This window comes from Equus caballus, chromosome 21 (genome assembly GCF_041296265.1).
Source record: "Equus caballus isolate H_3958 breed thoroughbred chromosome 21, TB-T2T, whole genome shotgun sequence".
Lineage (NCBI taxonomy): Eukaryota > Metazoa > Chordata > Mammalia > Perissodactyla > Equidae > Equus > Equus caballus.
Window position 1 is genome coordinate 32,058,850 of NC_091704.1, and position 17,670 is coordinate 32,076,519.

A 17,670-nucleotide genomic window follows, 5' to 3' on the forward strand; every position below is an offset into this window, starting at 1 on the left:
CCTTCTTTGTCTCTCATTGTCTTTTTTATCTTGAAGTCTGCTTTGTCTGCTTTAAGTCTGGCAATACCTGCCTTCTTTTGTTTGCCATTTGCTTGGAGTATCGTCTTCCATCCCTTTACTCTGAGCCTGTGTTTGTCTTTAGAGCTGAGAAGTGTTTCCTGGAGGTAGCATGTTGTTGGGTCTTGTTTTTTAATCCTTCCAGCCACTCTGTGTCTTTTGTTTGGAGAATTCAATCCATTTACATTTAGAGTGATTATTGATACATGAAGGCTTAATGTTGCCATTTTATCTCTTGTTTTCTGGTTGTTCTATATTTCCATTGTTTCTTTTCTCTTGTATTTCTGACTGTCATTTCAGTTTGGCAGTTTTCTGTGATGTTTTCCTCTGTTTTCTCTTTATTTATGATTTGTGGCTCTGCTCTGATTTTTTGTTTAGTGGTTACCATGACGTTTCTATAAAAGATCTCATAGATGAGATAGTCCATTTTCTGATAGCCTCTTGTCTCCATTAGCCTAAACAGGTTCCATTCCCTTCCTCTTCCTTTGTGAGTTGTCACAAATTATTCTTTTTTGTATTGTGAGTTTTTGACTAAGTTGAAGTGCTTATAGTTATTTTTGCTTTCTTTCCCTTCATCTTTTATGTTATAATTTAGTGTTTGCTAATCTGTTCTGATAGAGAGCTGAAATTTTCTGATTTTATCTCTCTATTTATCTTCTTGCTTGCAGCTTTGTAAATCCTTGCTTTATTGTTTCAGGTGGGAGGTTTTCCTTCATCATTTCTTGTAAGGGAGGTCTAGTGGCTATGAACTCTCTTAACTTTTGTTTTTCTAGGAAAGCTTTTATTTCTGCATCATATCTGAGGGATATTTTTGCTGGATAGAGTATTCTTGGCTGAAAGGTTTTGTCTGTCAGTATTTTGAATATATCATTCCATTCTCTCCCTAGCCTGTGAGGTTTCTGCTGAGAAATCTGCTGAAAGCCTGATAGGGGTTCCTCTGTAGCTTGTTTTCTTCTGCCTTGTGTCCTTAATATTTTTTTTTTGTCATTGAATTGTGCTGGTTTTAATATTATATGACTTGGAGAAAGTCTTTTTGCATTGATGTAATTAGGAGTTCTATTGACATCATGTATTTGTAAGTCCAGTTCTTTCCCTAGGTTTGAGAAGTTCTCAGCTGTTATTTCTTTGAAGAAGCTCTCTTCTCCTTTCTCTCTCCCTTCTCCCTCTTGAATACCTATAATCCTTATATTGCTTTTCCTAATTGAGTTGGATGCTTCTCAAAGAATTTATTTTTTGTTCTTTTAATCTTATTTCTCTCTTCTCCTCCACCTGAAGCATTTCTATATTTCTATCCTCTAATTCACTAATTCTGTCCTCTATAACGTCAGCTCTATTTTTAATGGTTTCTAGATTATTTTTTATCTCATTAATTGTGTTATTCATATCCAGAATTTCTGTATAGTTTTTTTTTTTTAAGGGTTTTAATCTCTTTGGTGACGTATTCCTTCTGCTCATTAATTTTATTCCTGAGCTCATTGAACTGTCTTTCTGAGTTTTCTTGTAACTTGTTGAGTTTCTTTATGACAACTATTTTGAATTCTCTGTCATTTAGATTGTAAACATCTGTGATTTCAGGATAGGTTTCTGGAGACTTGTCATTTTGCTTCTCCTCTGAAGTGTTACTGTAGTTATTCATGGTGGTTGATGAATTGATCCTTTGCCAGTGCATTTTTGGTAGTGTCAGGTTACAGATACTACCTGCCACCACTCGGGGGGAGGCAGGAGCTGTGTTTTCTGATCCAACACTGTCTCCAGGTAATTGTACCAGTAGGGCTGCTCTGCATTTCATGGGCTGGCTGCGTGCAACTGCTGGGCAGGTTGCATTCATGTAGGCAGGGCCTCTTCCCTCAGTGGGTTGGTTGTGAGCTGTAGGTGGGGCATTTGTACCCAGAGGGTGCGTCACTCTCATGTGGGAGGGGCTATTGCACTTTGCAGGGGACTGGCTGAGCTCCTGTGCTAGGCAGAAAGGGTTCTTTCTTTCATGAGGGCTGGCACTGTGCTTGTGGGCAGTTTGACTGAGTTGCTGTGCTTGGTGGGTGGGCACCTTCATGGGGTCTGAGCCACTGCCACTTGGTGGGGAGTGTTCCCACAGGTGGGGCCACTATGGCAGGGTGGGTGCTCCCATGGGCCAGGCTACCACTCTGAAAGCATTTGCATGCAGGTCAGCCTACCCCTGCCTCCACTTACAGTGATGCCAGCTGCTGTGTTAGGATCCGCCACTTGGATGGCTTCTGCCAGGGAAGGGGAGAGGTGTGCTCACCTAGTTCCACTGCTTCCTGGGGACCCAGTCCATGCATCTTCAGGGGTATGGCTGCACTGATCTCTCAGGCATCCTGTTGGGCTGTGTAGGGAATCTTCTGTTGGTTAATGAATATCTATTTAGTTGTAACATAGAGGGAAGAGAAAAAGGGGACAACTCACTCCACCATGAGGCTGATGTCACTCTCTCTCATCTATTTTTTAATTGCATTATTTTTCTCTTTTTTATTGAGTTGTAAGTGTTTTTTGGATGCTCTGGATGTGAGTCTCTTAAAAGATATATGATTTCCAAATATTTTTTCCTAGTGTTTGGGTTGTCTTTTATTTTTCTTCACAGTGTCTTTTGAAGCACAGAAGTTTTAAATTATGATGAAGTCCAACTTATCAACCTCTTTTATTACTTGTGCCTTTGGTGTCAGATCTAAGAAATCATTGACTAACCCAAGATCACAAAGATTTACTCTTACTTTTTTTTCTAAGATCATTATAGTTTTACTTCTTACATTTAGGTCTATTTTTTTAATTAAATTTTTTGTATGGTGTGAGTTAATTTTTGTGTATGGTTTGAGGTAGGGGTCCAAGTTCATTCTCTCACATGTGGATATTCAGTTGCATTATTTGTTGAAAAGACTATTCTTTTCCCATGCAATGAGCTCAATCCCTTTGTCAAAAATCAATATGCCATAAATGTTAAAGTTTATTTTCGGATTCTCAGTTCTATAATATTGTCTATCATTAGGCCAGCACCATAGTGTACCTCATTATGCCAACACCACACTATCTTGATTACTGTGGCTTTGTAGAAAGTTTTGAAATTAAAAAATGTGCATCTACTAACTTTTCCACTAACTTTGTTCTGTTCCAACAATCTTTTTCAGGATTCTTTTGACTGTGAAATATAAATTTAAAAAACTGTGTATGCAGGCTATTTCCTTATATTCTTGGGGAAAAAATTTACTTATTCCAACTGTGAATGAGCCGTTGCAATATTGTAAGTGAGTAGTTCTCAAAGTGTGGTTTGTGGACTCCTGGGTGTTCCTGAGACCCTTTCAGGGATCTATGAGGTCAAAACCATTTTCATCATAATATTGAGGTGTTCCTTGCCTCTTCACCTGTGTGTTGAAATTTTCACTGATGGCACAAAAGCAGTGATGGGTAAAACTGCTGGTGCCTTAGCTCAAATCAATGCAGTAGCACCAAACTGTGCTGGTAATCACTGTATTCTTCATTGTCAGGAATTCTCAAAAAAAAAAAAAAAAAAAAAAAAGGAAAGAAAAAATAGCCAATTTCACTTAAGAATGTCTTTGATGAAACAGTAGAAGCAGTAAAAAAAAGTTTCAATTTTAACTCTTCTTTGTCCTGTAATAAATGGCTTTTCAATATTCTATGTGATGTGGGAAGTATGCAATGTATGCATAAAGCTGCACTTAGGCTGCACACTGAAGTACGATGGTTACCTTGAGGAAAAGCACTAGTGCAGTTGTTTGAGTTGGGAACTGCTATATCTCTTCCATGGAATACTATTTTTACTTGCAAGAATGCTGACAGACAAAATACGATCATTCAGACTTGGATGTTTGGCAGACACTTTCTCAAGTATGAATGAAATGAGCCCATCACTTTAAAGAAAACAACTGACAATGTTTGTTGCTAATAATAAAATTAGAACTTTCAAGTGAAAGTTAGAATGTTTGGAACACTTGTGTCTGCTATCATGAGCTTGACATCTTCCCAGCACTTAAGGACTTTCCTGAGATGGTAGTGATGCTAACAAATGTGATTGAAAAAATATTGTGTAATAAAATGTGTCAACATTTGGAACATCTACAGAAATCAGTGAATTGATGTTTTTCAAAAGAGCAATGCATGCTGTTACATGCGTTTGTTTTTGAATTTGATGTACTCCCTCCACAGGAGTAGAAGAGTGAATCCACTACTGGGGAAAATGCATGGAATCATATTAGTTAATGAATTACACAAATTCTTATTGAATGTGTGTTAGGTCCAGAGACAATGCTAAAGGCTGGGGATAAGAAGCAGAGGTGAATAAAACAGATTTAATCCTTGTCATTATGGAGCATGGCGTCTACTAAGGAAGAAATTTATAAATATATGAAATGATTTAAAGTTGTTGTTAAGTATCATAAAGGAAAAAAATTGGGTGCTAATTTTTTTACGGAGAATGTTAGAAGAGGGTCTATTTAGAGCGGGTGATAGAAAAGGCTTTGCTGAGCAGCTGACGTTTAAGCAGAAACCTGCTGAAGGAAAAGGAGACAACCCAACAAAACCTAGTTTGCTGGTGAATGAGTGTGAGTGCAGATGTGAATGCATGTTAATGTGTGCATGTGAGCATGTATGTACCGGTGTGAGTGCCTGTATGGATGGGAAGGTGTGTGTGAATATGTGTGTGAGGGCAAGTGGTTGGGCACAAAGCCCCAGGTGGGAATGGAGCCAGGTGTGTGTGTGTGTGTGAGGAAACTGAGGCAAGATCCAATGCCAATCTTCCTCTTTTTGCTTGAGGAAGATTGTCACTGAGCTAACACCTGTGCCAGTCTTCCTCTATTTTGTATGTGGCATGCTGCCACAGCATGGCTTGATGAGTGGTAAGTAGGTCCAAGCCCGGGATCCAAACCCACAAACCCCGTGCAGCCAAAGCGGAGTGGGTGAACTTAACCACTACACCACCAGGCTGCCCCTATTTCAACATATTTTAAAGAAGAGGGAATTTGGACTTAAAGAGGGAAGGAGAAAGAAAACTGATATTTATTAGATCCCTTCTAAGGACCTCTCACCAGCATGGCCTCAGAATCCTGGGGAGAAGCCAATATTACCATCTCATTTTTCAACTTTCCAGGAAGAAGGAAAAGCCAGTGCAAAAGCCCTATGTGTGTTCTGTGCCTGCTGGGTTTGAGGAAGAGCAGGAAGGCCAGTGTGGTTGGAGAGAAGTGAGTGAGGAAATGAAGTGAGAGAAGGAATTGAAGTCGGCTAAACACTGGAAGGCAAAATTGTGAGCACCTTGTGGGACACTGTATGGACTTTGCCCCTCACCCTGAGTGAAATTAGGAGCCATGGCAGGGCTTTTAGCAGAGGAGTGACATGATCTGACCTGTTTGAGCAGGATCACTTTGGCTGCTATGTGGAGAACACACTGAACCAGATCAAGCGTGGAAGTAGGAAGGTTAGGAGGCGATTGTAGTGATTCAGGCCAGAGAGGATGGTGGGCTGCACCTAGGTGGCAGCAGCAGAGGTCATGAGGGGTGGTTGAATTCTGGATATATTTGGAAGGTAGGGCAGATAGAATTCCCCTGCAAGTTGATGTGCAGTGTGAGAGAAAGAGAGGAGTCAAAAAAGACTCCAGAATTTTTGGCGAGCTACTGAAAGGATGAAGTTGCCATGAAATAAAACGGGGAGGTCTAGAGTTGAAGCAGGTTTGAAGGGGAAGATGAGTCTGCTGTGGACAGGCTGGGTTTGAGATGTGTCCTAGACATCCACGTGGAGTTGTAGATTAAGGTGGCAGACTAAGCAGTCTGGAGTTAGGGAGATGTCTGAGCTAAACAGATTTGGGAATTATTAGCACATAGATGGCATGTTGTCTATAGAGTCATGGAGCCTAGATGCTGTTGGAAAGGGAGTGAGTGAGGATGGAGAAGAGAAGAGGTCCCAGAGTTTAGCTGTGGGTGGCCCCGGCAAGAAGAGGTGGAAAAGAGGAGCAGCTAGCAATGGGGAGCCACCTGTGAAGTAGAAGTGTGCCAGGAGAGTGTGGTGTGTTGGAAACCACGTGAAGCAAATGCTTCAAAGAGGAGGGAGAGCTCAACCTTGTCAAGTACTGCTGAGAAGGCAAGTGAAAGGGACTGAAAGCTGACCACTGGGTTTGACAAGGTGAAGCTTAACTACAGCCATTTCAGTAGAGCGTGGGGCAAGAGCCATGTTGGAGTTTAAGAGAGAATGAAAGGAGAGAAACTGAAGACATCTCGTCTGAAGTATTTTGATGTAAAGCAAAGCAGAGAAATGGGGAAATGCCTGGAGAAGGAGTCTTGTTTTCTTTTTAAGATGGAAAGGATAAAAGCAAGTTTATATGCTTATGGGAATGGAGAAAATCAAGGACGTGAAGAGGGGCGGAGAGGGGTGTAAAATTACTGAAGCTGATGTCCTTAAGCAGGTGACAGGGACTCCTGAAACACGATGTTGCGGTGTGCTCTTTGCTGAAGCTCTGGAGGCCTAACTCATGCACCCAAACTTGGAGGAGACTGACATCTAAAACAGAAAGCAGATTTAGCACAAGAGAAGCTGACTTATGACACTATTATCTGACAGAATAAATGGCGTGTTTTATTTGCTCAGGGTGCAACCTCTCTCCTCAAGGCACATCAACTTAAACGCAGAAGATTGCTTGGTTAGACAGGAATATATAACTCCCTTCCGTTCTACTCTGAATCTGAAGTTGTATTTCCTTCCAGTAAGACTTTCTGCTTTCTGATCTATTGATGTCTCTATCAAAGGAACTGACATCAGTTCTCCAGAAGCAGCACAATCTTTGCAATAATAAACACTGACAAATGATTCATCATTATCCATCCTTTTCCAGAAACTGGTCTGTCCCTCCTGTATAAAGTCCCTTTTCTTTAGTCTTATTGGTGATAACAGAGAGGATTAGATTAAAGAATAGCTTTCTTCAGTTATTTCCCAGTCTCCCAGGATGCCCTTTGGAGACGCTGTATGATCTGCTCTTTCTCAAGTCTCTTCAGTGGCACCTTCACAACTCCTCCCCTTGGGTGAGGTGCTTTGGTCAGGGCTGTGCACCCATTTAAAATTGATGCTTCTAGTTTCAGTCTCAGAAGACAGACAATTCTTTTTTAAAAATTGAGATATAATTCATATACCATAAAGTGCACCATTTTAAAGTGTACAAATCAGTGGTTTTTAATCTATTCACAAGGTTGTGCACCCGTAATCACTATCTCATTCCTGAAGATTTTCATCACTCCAAGAAAGAAACCCCATATCCAATTGCAGCCACGCCCATTTCCCCCATCCCTCTACCTCTTGGCAATCACTCACTTGCTTTCTGTCTATGAATTTGCCTATTCTGGACATTTCCTATAAGTGGAATCATACAATATATGGCCTTTTCTCTCTGACTTCTTTTCACTTAGCATAGTGTTTTCAAGGTTCATCTGTGTTCAGCCGTGTTCATATAGGCCATCCATGATAGCCTGTATCAGTACATCATTTCTTTTTATGGCTGAATAATATTCCATTGTATGGACATACCACATTTTGTTTATCTACTCATCAATTGATAGACATTCGGTTTGTTTCCAGTTTTTGGCTATCATGAATAATGCTGCTATAAATATTCATGTACAAGTTTTTGCAAGGACACATGTTATCATTTCTCTTGAATATGTACCTAGGAGGGGAATTTCTGGGTCACATGGTAACACTATGTCTGAATTTTTGAGGAACTGCTGAACTGTTTTCCACAGTGTCTGTGCCATCTGATGTTCCCATAACCACTGAGTGAGGGTTCCAGTTTCTCCACATCCCTGTCAACACTTGTTACTGTCTATTTTTTGATGATAACCATTTTAGGGGATATGAACTAGGAGGATGGATAATTCTTCAAATTGTGGGGGCATATCCTTTTAGATTCTTTTATGTTACAAATGTGAAACTCAGTTTACAGATGTGAAAATGGAGGCACAGACGAATTCCCTGCTCAAGGTCTTATACTTTCTAATGATGGAGCTGGTGTCTGTCTTGTATACACGTGATCTTTCCACAAGGATGTTGTGATGTCTGTGGCATTCTAGTCAGGAATCCAGAATGTGCATAGGTCTGTCTCAGTAAAGGGTGGATCTCAGGAGCAAGACTCTTAGGGCTAATTGTGATGGCTGCTGGGAGAGTGAAATATTATTTATCTTTCCTCTCGTCACCTACTTAACACAGTAGACAGCATTGTTATAGATTCTTCAGAACCTGAAGTAGATATTTTCTTGTTTACAGATTTCTCCTTGTTTTTCTACTAGACTTCAAGCACTTAGAAGGCAGTGAAAATGTTTTAGTATTTACAGAGCTGAGTAAAATGCCTGGCACCTGGTGGGCCCTCAGGAAATGTGTGAGGAATTGAATTGAGTAAGTCACTGGCGATTATTAGAGAATGAGTTTATTATAAATCAACTCTTTGGAAAAACAGCACAACAAAAAGATGAGATATAAATGGTAGGTGGTAAAAAAACCCACTTTGTTTATTATGTATCACAAGTTATTGAGAATAACATAGAATTAAGTTTAGTGCTTACAGGTGTAAATTGACTAGTTAAGGCAAAATACACATCAAGATATTGGCTCGACTATGGCCCATTGTTACATGAAACTTTAGTCTACTTGTAATTAGTAAATGATGCAATACCCTGAACAATCCCTAACTTCAAGTTCTGAATTTCCAAATATCTGAAACACTGAATCTTTCTCATTGTCTTTATAATTAAAAATTTTGTAAAATATGAAAATTTACAGAAGTCTATAGTAAGAAGTGAAAATACCCTTTCATCTCTCGCCTCACTCCCACACTGAATGGAGTGTCAGGTTGTAAATTCCAAGGGCAACTGATATTTTGGAGCTTTATTTGGAAGAATGAAGAATATTGTAACTTTTCCTGGGATTGACTTCCTTTTAAAGAGAAACACAACAGTGACAGTCCTCAAATTCTGAATAAAGCAGAGTCACTGAACTGGGAAACTTTTTCTCAAAGGTCCTCTCTTGCTGTGGATGGAGAACGTGTGATGAAACAGTCTTAGCTATTCGTGAAGAGTGACAGCAAGAAGCTGTTTTTTTTCCACTGCTGATTTTGCTTCAGACAAGCTGTCATTTGTACACAAGGTTGGGAGGGTTGCTGAGGTGCTGTTTAGGATTGCTTGGCATCTCCAGGTGGTTACCACCATTCTCTTCTTTGAAGAAGGAATGGCATATGGCTCCTGCAATGGTTTTCTTTATCCAGCTGAGATACTTTTTTGTAAGGAGAATGTAGATACAAGGCTTCTGGGGGTTCCCACACTTCCCAAGGAAGTGACACCTCTGAAAGTGTTATCACATATCAGAGGACTTCCAGAATCCCCCTGGAACAGAAAGGCAAATGTTTGAAATGAGTGCTTTCCAAAGATGCTGTTCATCTTTTTCTTCATTCATTTATTCCTTCATGCATTCTTTCTCTCTTTCCGTACTTAAAGGCTAATTTAATATCTCTTTTATTAATAGTCTGCCCTCAGCATCAATTAATACTGATTTTGTTCGTCTTTTCCAATCATTCATCTTTTGAAAAATGAAATTCTGGAGAAAATGTGCAAACTCATTTTCATCAGGAAAAGAAAAAAGAATAACAAAGGAAACCTTTCACAATGAAAATAATTGTCTCCTTCAGTCGGCCTGTGTCCTCTTTTGTTGGTCAATAGATGTTAGGGGAAGAAACTGAATGGGATTCTAGAAGACTTGAGATGAGATCTCAACTCCTCCTTGCTCTGAGGAGGACACTAGCTAAGCCATCTCAGACCAAGGGCTACTTCTGGAATTTCAAACAATTTTTAGAGATTTTTTTCCCCAGGATTCATCATCCTATTTCATATTCTCTCTGACCTTGCAAACCACTCATGGATCATGAGTTCCAAATAGGTCAAACCCTGGTCAAACCTGTTCTTGGCACGTTGAGAGGCAGAACAATGCAGGAGTTGAGAGTCAAATGGCCTCGGTCCAAATCCACCCTACTGATAGCCAACTTGAGGAAGTTAAGTAACTTTCTACACCTTAATTTTCTTGTCTGTAAAATAGAGTTGATGATAATAGTGCCTATCTCATGGGTTTACTTGAGGATTAAGTGGCACGAAGTGTAGAATTTGGTATAGTCTCTGGCACTTGATAAATGCCAGCTGGCACGATCATTTTTGAGAGGGATGGAGAGCATCCATAAATGGTGGTTAAATGGTATCCTAAGAATGACCGTTATGAAGGAGGGAACACTCCCAGAGCAGAAGGTTTCACCTGGGACAAAGCCGGACACACAACATCAGTGTCAAATAGTAGTCCTTGCAGGCCTTATACATAACAAGTAATAACAGTTGTCCACCCTGTGCTTCCTAAGCACTCTATTTTACCTTATTTCCTATAGCCAAAAAATGGCTTAAATTTGTAATTTACTTACTTCTTATGAATCATCTTCACCTTTTCGAGGACCAGCACGGATCATGCTGTTGTCAATAACTGGCGTAAAATTATAGTGCTCTACGTCATTGCAGAGTTTTTGGTCTATCACAGTGACATTGACTTCTCTCAAGGTATTTGAAATTTTGCAAGAGTCTCTTTTGGTGCTTCCCCTTCCTGCCACATGAAACTTGGTGTGGGGTTTGACATCTCCTGTTTTGGTGGCTTTGGTTATAGTTGCTTTACCTTCTAGCTAGAAAAGAGACAGGAAATGCAGTTTTAGGCAAGGACAACAGTAACAAAACCCAGAAAATAGCTCTGATTGGAATATATATCTTGCTTATTTAGCATATTCTTATGAAGGACATGGCTGGAGACATATTCCAAACTAACTGACTATCAGTAATTGACTTTTAAAAAGTTGTGGCACACCTTTTCAGGAGTGTTTTGCTAAACTGATCTAGGTAAACTTCAGTTGACTTGTCAATGATAAAATTATACTGGTGGTGGCTGACAGTTCTCTGGTTGAAAGCTGTAGTGGAGAACTCAAGCACTGTCTTATTCACATGGTCTTAGGCTTGTGAACTGACTCGTATTGAGACCAGTGGAAGGAAACCAAGGCTCTTGATGCAGTGGGCAGGGTGGGAAAGTGACCAGTGTCCTCATTTTCCACTTCAGTGGAAATGCGGCTTCCCCACTTCTGAGCATGTACAAAACACCCTTGGGATCTCATCTGCCTTCAAATGCTCACCCACACTCTGCCCTTTTGTTTCATTCACAAAACCCTCTTCTTGGGTTACCACCCTGCTCTGTCTTTTTCCAAAAAGTCAGAGCAAGGAGAATATGGAGTGTGATCAAGATTGAGTAGACAGTAAAGGGAGACAATTCTAGTTCTTTCTTTTCTTCTTGTCTCAAGCTCTGTTTGAAACTGAAGGCTCTAGTATTGTGAAACTTCTAAAAACACAGGAGCACAACAGCAAGGGCCACTGTCACATTCCTATCATTGCATTGCTTTCAGCCCCTACTTCCTGACATTTGACTGTCCCCATTTCCTCTGTGCCCTCTCTGAGTTGCTGGTGCTTCAAAATCCCATCTTGCTAACACTTAGAAGGTGAAATGGCCAAAATGAAAGTCTTTCTATAGAACATGACTTCAAATGCCTGTGTGTAACTTCTCTCCTTCTCCCCCACTCACGCTTTCTCATAGCCTTCATGCTGTTATCTGGTAGGACAGACAAGGAGGTAGGAGAACCCCCAAAGGAAATTCGGGTCTACAAGAATGGATCAAAATTGGAGTCTTGGAAGCATACATTTGTAAGGAGCAGTCCTCTCAAGCTCTCTTGATGACAAGCACACAGAACAGCAATGAGCACATCATTAGGTTTTAACCCCGGAAGGTTAACCTTGGTGAAGTCCTGACACACTCTTTATGATTTCTCTAGCAACATCACTCTCTTGGCTACAGTGTCAGAAGTGAGAGCGAGTTTCTTGACTCTACACCAAGAACACAGACCCCTCATATCTGCTACTCATCCCACCCCCTTGTAAAGGTAAGATTTTAGGCCCTGAAGGAGACCTGACCACTTCTACCACGTGCTTGAAACCTGAGTCCAGAATCTCTTCCCTTCTCTTGATTACCTTTGCCACTGTCTAGCTTAATTCCATCCCTTATCCAAAATTATTCAGGAAATATTTATTGAGGGCCTACTATGTATCAGGCACTATTCGAGGTGTTGGAGGACATAGAAGTAAAGAGACAAAAATACCTCGTCTGTAGAGCTTACATTCCAGTGAGGGAGGCAGACAAACAAGTAGACACAATCTAAAGTATATCAGAGATGCGTGCTAAGGAGAAAAACACAAGAGGGAAGTAGGTCAGGGAGCAGCCTCTGGGGCAGGGGAGGGAGTTGCCTTTCACTGCCCAGGACACTGGATGGGAATTAGAGTATGGGGAGGAGGAGGGACCAGAGACAGAGGTCCAGCCTGCTGGTCCTCAGGAAGATAGTGTGAGGTCATGTATAGGAATTGGGAGGCAGGGTAAGGAGTGTAGGGAGTTTGCCAGAAGCATGCAGAGCTCTCGGGCCCTCTCTTTACTCCTGATATTGAGGGTGTGTGGATCCCCTGAGCTTTCTCTTAACTCCTGCTGGGCAAATTCCTCATCAGCCCCCTTTGGACTAGTGTGAACCTTCTGCCTTGCAGTCTTGCCTTCTCTGTTCTACTTTATGCACAGCAGCCAGATAATCATTCTAAAAACAAGTCTGATTGTCTGATTGTCACTGCTCTGCTTAAAACGCTTTCCCACTTCCTTCCCCATAAAGTTCAAACTTCTTACCATAATTTGCAATGCCTGGCTCCATGGACTTCTGTCCCTTCCTTCTCAAATCTCCCGATAACGTCCTTTTCTCAACCCTCTTCCTCCAAAATGCATTTTCCAGAAAGACCTCTCTTATATGTGCTGTTCTTCCTGCTCAGAAGACCCTTCCCTCCCTTTTTTTCTGCTGATTCCTGTATCTTCTCTAGGAAAGCTTCCCTGAGAGCTTCTGTCACTGATGAGTAAAACATTGTCAGATCAGAGCCGTTCATCTACTTTTCTCTCCTGGTAGACTATGAGTGCCGGACCCGATTACTATTTATCTTCAGAGGAAGAGAAAAGCAGACCAAAACTCACAGTTAACCACTTACAGCTGGGCCATGATTTTTCCTGATGATCAAACACACTCTGATCACCAATATCAGACAAAGTGACCCTAACGAAGCATGCAAACCAAGGCCGCTCTGCAGTCATGTAAGAGTATGGGCGAAAACAAGGTCACTGTGCACACCACAAAAATGACCACACATCCTCTATTAGTGAAAATGAGTGACTGCTGCTTCTTTATCAACCATAGCTTTAGCCTTTCTCCATTCTTTCTGCCTCCTAGATAAGTAAGATTCATTGAGATGCCCAATCACAGAATTACCCCACTTCCTGACAACATTCAGTTCAGAGCAAAGTTCTACTTCCTTGAACTCTCCCCTAAATTGCCTGACACAAGCCCAAATCCGATGACAACCCCCATCTAACACCCTCCTACAGAACCATCCTGTGGTTCCTCATGGCGTACAGTCTCCCTTGTAGAGCAAACTGTAATAGACCCAACTTGGTTTGACTGTAGGTGAGTTCCTGGTGGCATCACACATTGGATCGCCAGGTCCTTCCTCGGTAGGACTTTCGTCAATATCTGTTGAGTTGAACTGAATTCCAAGAAGAGGTCTGCCTGTGGCAATTGTGCTGGGTCTCAGCTGCACTTCTTACCCTGATATCCTGTGTTAGCCAAGCTTGGCTGTGGGGCAGAGTGTGCAAAAACCAGTTTCAGGTTAAACTGACCAAATTTCAAAATTATGCTATTTCAGACTAGTTGCTGAAAAAAAACCCACCTTTACCTGGAGTTGAAGAGCCCCTTCAAATGACTGTGGGTCGTAGCATGGATAGGAAATCGCCTTTTTAATGGCAAATATTTGGTCATGTTTCTCTTTGTGGGATGTAGAGTGGGCTCCAAGAGTAGCTTGAGGTTTGCCCTTCCTGGAAAAAACAAGGAAAACATATCATCTATGTGAAAGAATAGATGAAATTAAGTCATAACCTTAATTTATTCAAATCTGATCAGTTCTTTCACATGGCTTCTTATTTATAAACAAGCACAGCAAGACAGAGGGAATTTATGGGGCTTTTTTCTTTTGGTATTTTAGTGACTTTTACCTTAAACTCCCAGGATGTGTATTATCACAAATTGCTTCAACTTCATCACATCTTTTCAAGGAAGAAGCATCAGAAAGGAGATCTCAGGTCTTCTGGCAGATGCAAGAGCATTGGGTTTGTGAAGGCCTGGACAGGGATGCTGGGATGATGACCAAGGAGGGTTGCTACCGAAAGAGGAGCTCCTGGTTCCTCCACCTGCTTTGGATTTGTGGAATCCACACCTAAGGGAAGAGACTAAACCCAAGAATTGGAGCAGAAGTAGCAGGTTCGCTTTTCTGTGCTTCAGGGAAATAATGCACCTTGCGTAAGTCTTTGGAGATAACACAGGTCGACAAAAGTCAAGCTTTTAATAGGTAGGACTAAATAAATGAATCTTGATTTTGTAGTGAAGTTTTAAAGCTGAATCTAAGCAAACACATGCATGCACATACACATAGACAGAAGCAAGCACACACAATAGGGTTAGCCCTCAGTCTAGTTTGTGAACCTAAGGATAGCTACCCTGGGAGAGGTGGGCACAAGCATTTCTTGATTTGCTGGGCAGACTTTGCACCAAGCGGGCCTATTAATGAAGTGTGCCAGTGGCTAACTTTATTTACAGCACGTGTTGTGCTGAAGTTCCTGCTTGATGAATTCTCATTTTACACAACAATATAATGTGAATAATGTGAATGTGTTTGGATTCTCTTTGTGAGAAGTTAGTTTTTAAGCCTCTTCTTTTATTCGTGCAATTTATACTAAAGTGCCCTGGGCAATAACAGGCACTGTTATTTAGGAAATATATTAGTTTGAACCACAGGAAATGGCTATGTTTTAAAGTCAAACAGATACCCGGCTACATACAAATGATCACAATGCAAGATGATGAGCTAAGTGCCTTGAGACAGTATAAAAGAAGAACTGAAGGAATTCAGAGACACAAGAAAATGCTGTTGGCAGGGAGGTTGAGAAGTTTTCACAAAGAAGGCTGGTTATTTATTTGCTTATATATTTATATATTTCTGAAAGTGATTGGAAAAATACTGGATGCTAGTAGGCGCGGGCTGGAGGAGATTTCAGGTTCAGGTGTGATGGTCGGGGATTATGAGAATGAAGCAGATGGCCCTCAGAGAAATGTTAAATGAGCCTAATCATCCAGCATGTTTAAATGCCTCTGGAGTCCAGACTTGACACTTACCCCGGAGCCAGTCCTCAAAATGATGACTGTTAGCAAAGTGATCTTTTTAAAGCCACAACTTGACTTGGTATTATTTTTTAATTGCTCAGGTTAAGTTTTTTCCAATTTCTACAATTTTCCATGCTATCTGGCTCGAACGTTTACTACAATGCAAGGGGGGTGTTATTCTTCCCATGTAGAGATAAGGAACAGGAAGTTTAGACAGGGCAATTAACTCTCCCAAGTTCACACAACGAAAATGGCAAAGCGGTGTTCTGACGTGGTTCTACATCATGTAAAAACCATATTGTTTCCATTGTGAAGCGCTGTTTTCCTAAAGTAGTGGCTCTTTATCATTTCTATTTTTGATTTCTGAAATATAGAGCCATTCGAGAACCCACTAAAGTACAGACACACGTATGCATGTAAATATTTGCATACAGTTCTGGGAGATTCACAGATTTCTTGATGCCCATCAATGACCTTGAAGGAACTCATTAAGATTTGTTAAGGGGCCGGCCCTGTGGTGCAACGGTTAAGTTCACACATTCTGCTTGGCGGCCCGGGGTTCACTGGTTTGGATCCCAGGTGTGGACATATGCACCGCTTGTCAAGCCATGCTGTGGTAGGCATCCCACATATAAAGTAGAGGAAGATGGACATGGATGTTAGCTCAGGGCCAGTCTTCCTCAACAGAAAGAGGAGGAGTGGTGGGAGATGTTAGCTTAGGGCTAATCTTCCTCAAAAAAAAAAATTGTTAAGAATCCCAGCTCTGAAGGCATCATTGAGCTATAAGATGTCATAGTGTGTGGTTAAGACCATGAACTCTCGGTTCCAATCCCAGACTTATAATTCACTAGCTGATGACTTCAGTAAATCTACTTAACCTCTCTCTGCCTGAGTCTCCTCATATATAAAATGGGGCTGATAATGATGATACTTAAGAAGCTTAAATGAGCTAATATATGTAAAACACTTAAAATACTGCTATGCTTAATTGCACGTTTTTAAAAATGTTGGCATATATATATGTGTGTTTCATTGGATTATTTTACACTGATATTATTGTTTTCTTTACCACTCCCACCACTAGAAACAGACACTCAAAAACACATCTGAAACCAGAAGTTTAAACAACTGAGAGCTGGGGTTATTCAGTTGTAAACGGATGACTGGGAGGTCTAGTTAATAAGTAGCCTATACATCCTGATTTAATGGCTGTGTCAGTTTTTCATTCAAATGTTTCGTTCTGTAGATCTGGCCTGAGTTGATGAGAACCAGCAGATGTAGTGAATGCTTTCATATTTTTGCTGTAGACCCATTGGGTACATTTTCATCTTATAAGGCCAACATGCCTTTTAGACAGGAAAGACACATAATAGCATTAAAAACTGTTGGAAATTAAGTTATGATTTCTTTTCCCTTTTTACATAATGTTAAGCATAAATTAAACCAACATAGAATTCCATTTTCTCATGAGCAGAACTGAAGAGCATATGGAAACAAGTCTTACCGCCAGGAATTAGAAGGAGACACGTGGCAGCAGGGAATGAGAATGGAACAGGAGTTTTCATGGCTGTGTTCCCCACATATGGAGGCCATTCAGTTTCAGATATTAATGTTAGTAACATACAATAAAACGCAAAGGATGTGGCTTTCTCTCTTTTTTCTTTCTCTGCTGTACTGCTGAAGATTTTGGTGTTTTATTACTGAAAAACATAACCTTATTTTAGCGATGGTGTGGTTATTTATTCGTTTTGCAGGGGAGGTCATTTCCTTTGGGGTTAGACCTCCCCTGTGTAAATGAAGTCATGGAGACTGATAAATCAAGAACATTAAAGAGAAAATTGCTCTTCTTTTGACGGCTTTTTCACTTTCAAATACAAATTATTTAAAAAGCTAAGAATTCAAGTCTATATCAGAAATTGTTTTGAAATTTCATCCTTAAACCAATTCTAATGGAGAAAGGGTAGATATCTGATGCATTCATTGTTGAGGCTGCTAGGAATCACTGAGGAAAAACTGAAGTTAGATTCTTAACTCACTCAGTCAACTATAGAAGCACTAGGTGTAGCTCAGATGAATATTTATACACATGTGGAAATGAGAAAGGTACTTTGAAATATGACACTAAAGGCAGAAATCGTAAAGAAAAAGACTGATAAATTCAATTATGAAAAATTAAAGCTTCTGTTCCTTAAAATATAACAAAGTCAAATTGCAAACTCTTTCAATATATGTGACACAAATGGGTGTTTTTACAAAGC

At 40.6% G+C, this 17,670-nt stretch overlaps 1 protein-coding gene across 3 annotated transcripts; it reads right to left on the reverse strand.

The window, feature by feature from the left end:
• Positions 1-8,464: 8,464 nt before the first annotated feature.
• Positions 8,465-17,088, reverse strand: LOC102149072 (granzyme A-like). Of its 3 annotated transcripts, none has more exons than XR_001379369.3 (6): positions 16,917-17,020; positions 14,248-14,481; positions 13,932-14,070; positions 13,649-13,831; positions 10,511-10,762; positions 8,467-9,434 (listed from the first exon to the last, which is right to left on the reverse strand). XR_001379369.3 is itself a non-coding variant. In XM_070246266.1 (6 exons), the coding sequence occupies exons 3-5, from the start codon at positions 14,012-14,014 to the stop codon at positions 10,514-10,516; spliced, it is 360 nt and encodes a 119-aa protein (XP_070102367.1). In that variant the 5' UTR covers positions 14,015-14,070; positions 14,248-14,481; positions 16,917-17,020; the 3' UTR covers positions 8,532-9,434; positions 10,511-10,513. The 3 variants fall into 3 exon arrangements, 1 of the variants encoding a protein (XP_070102367.1); XM_070246266.1 differs by having other exon boundaries at positions 8,532-9,434; positions 13,804-13,831; XR_011430372.1 differs by lacking the exon at positions 13,649-13,831 and having other exon boundaries at positions 8,465-9,434; positions 13,926-14,070; positions 16,917-17,088.
• Positions 17,089-17,670: the final 582 nt, after the last annotated feature.

Coding starts and splice junctions, on each gene's coding strand:
- LOC102149072 (XM_070246266.1), bottom strand. CDS start 14,014: ATGACCAAATATTTGCCATTAAAAAGGCGATTTCCTATCCATGCTACG. Junction 13,832..13,931: donor AAGGGGCTCTTCAACTCCAG/GTAAAGGTGGGT, acceptor TCTGCCCCACAG/CCAAGCTTGGCTAACACAGG. Junction 10,763..13,803: donor GGCTAACACAGGATATCAGG/GTAAGAAGTGCA, acceptor TCTCTTTTCTAG/CTAGAAGGTAAAGCAACTAT.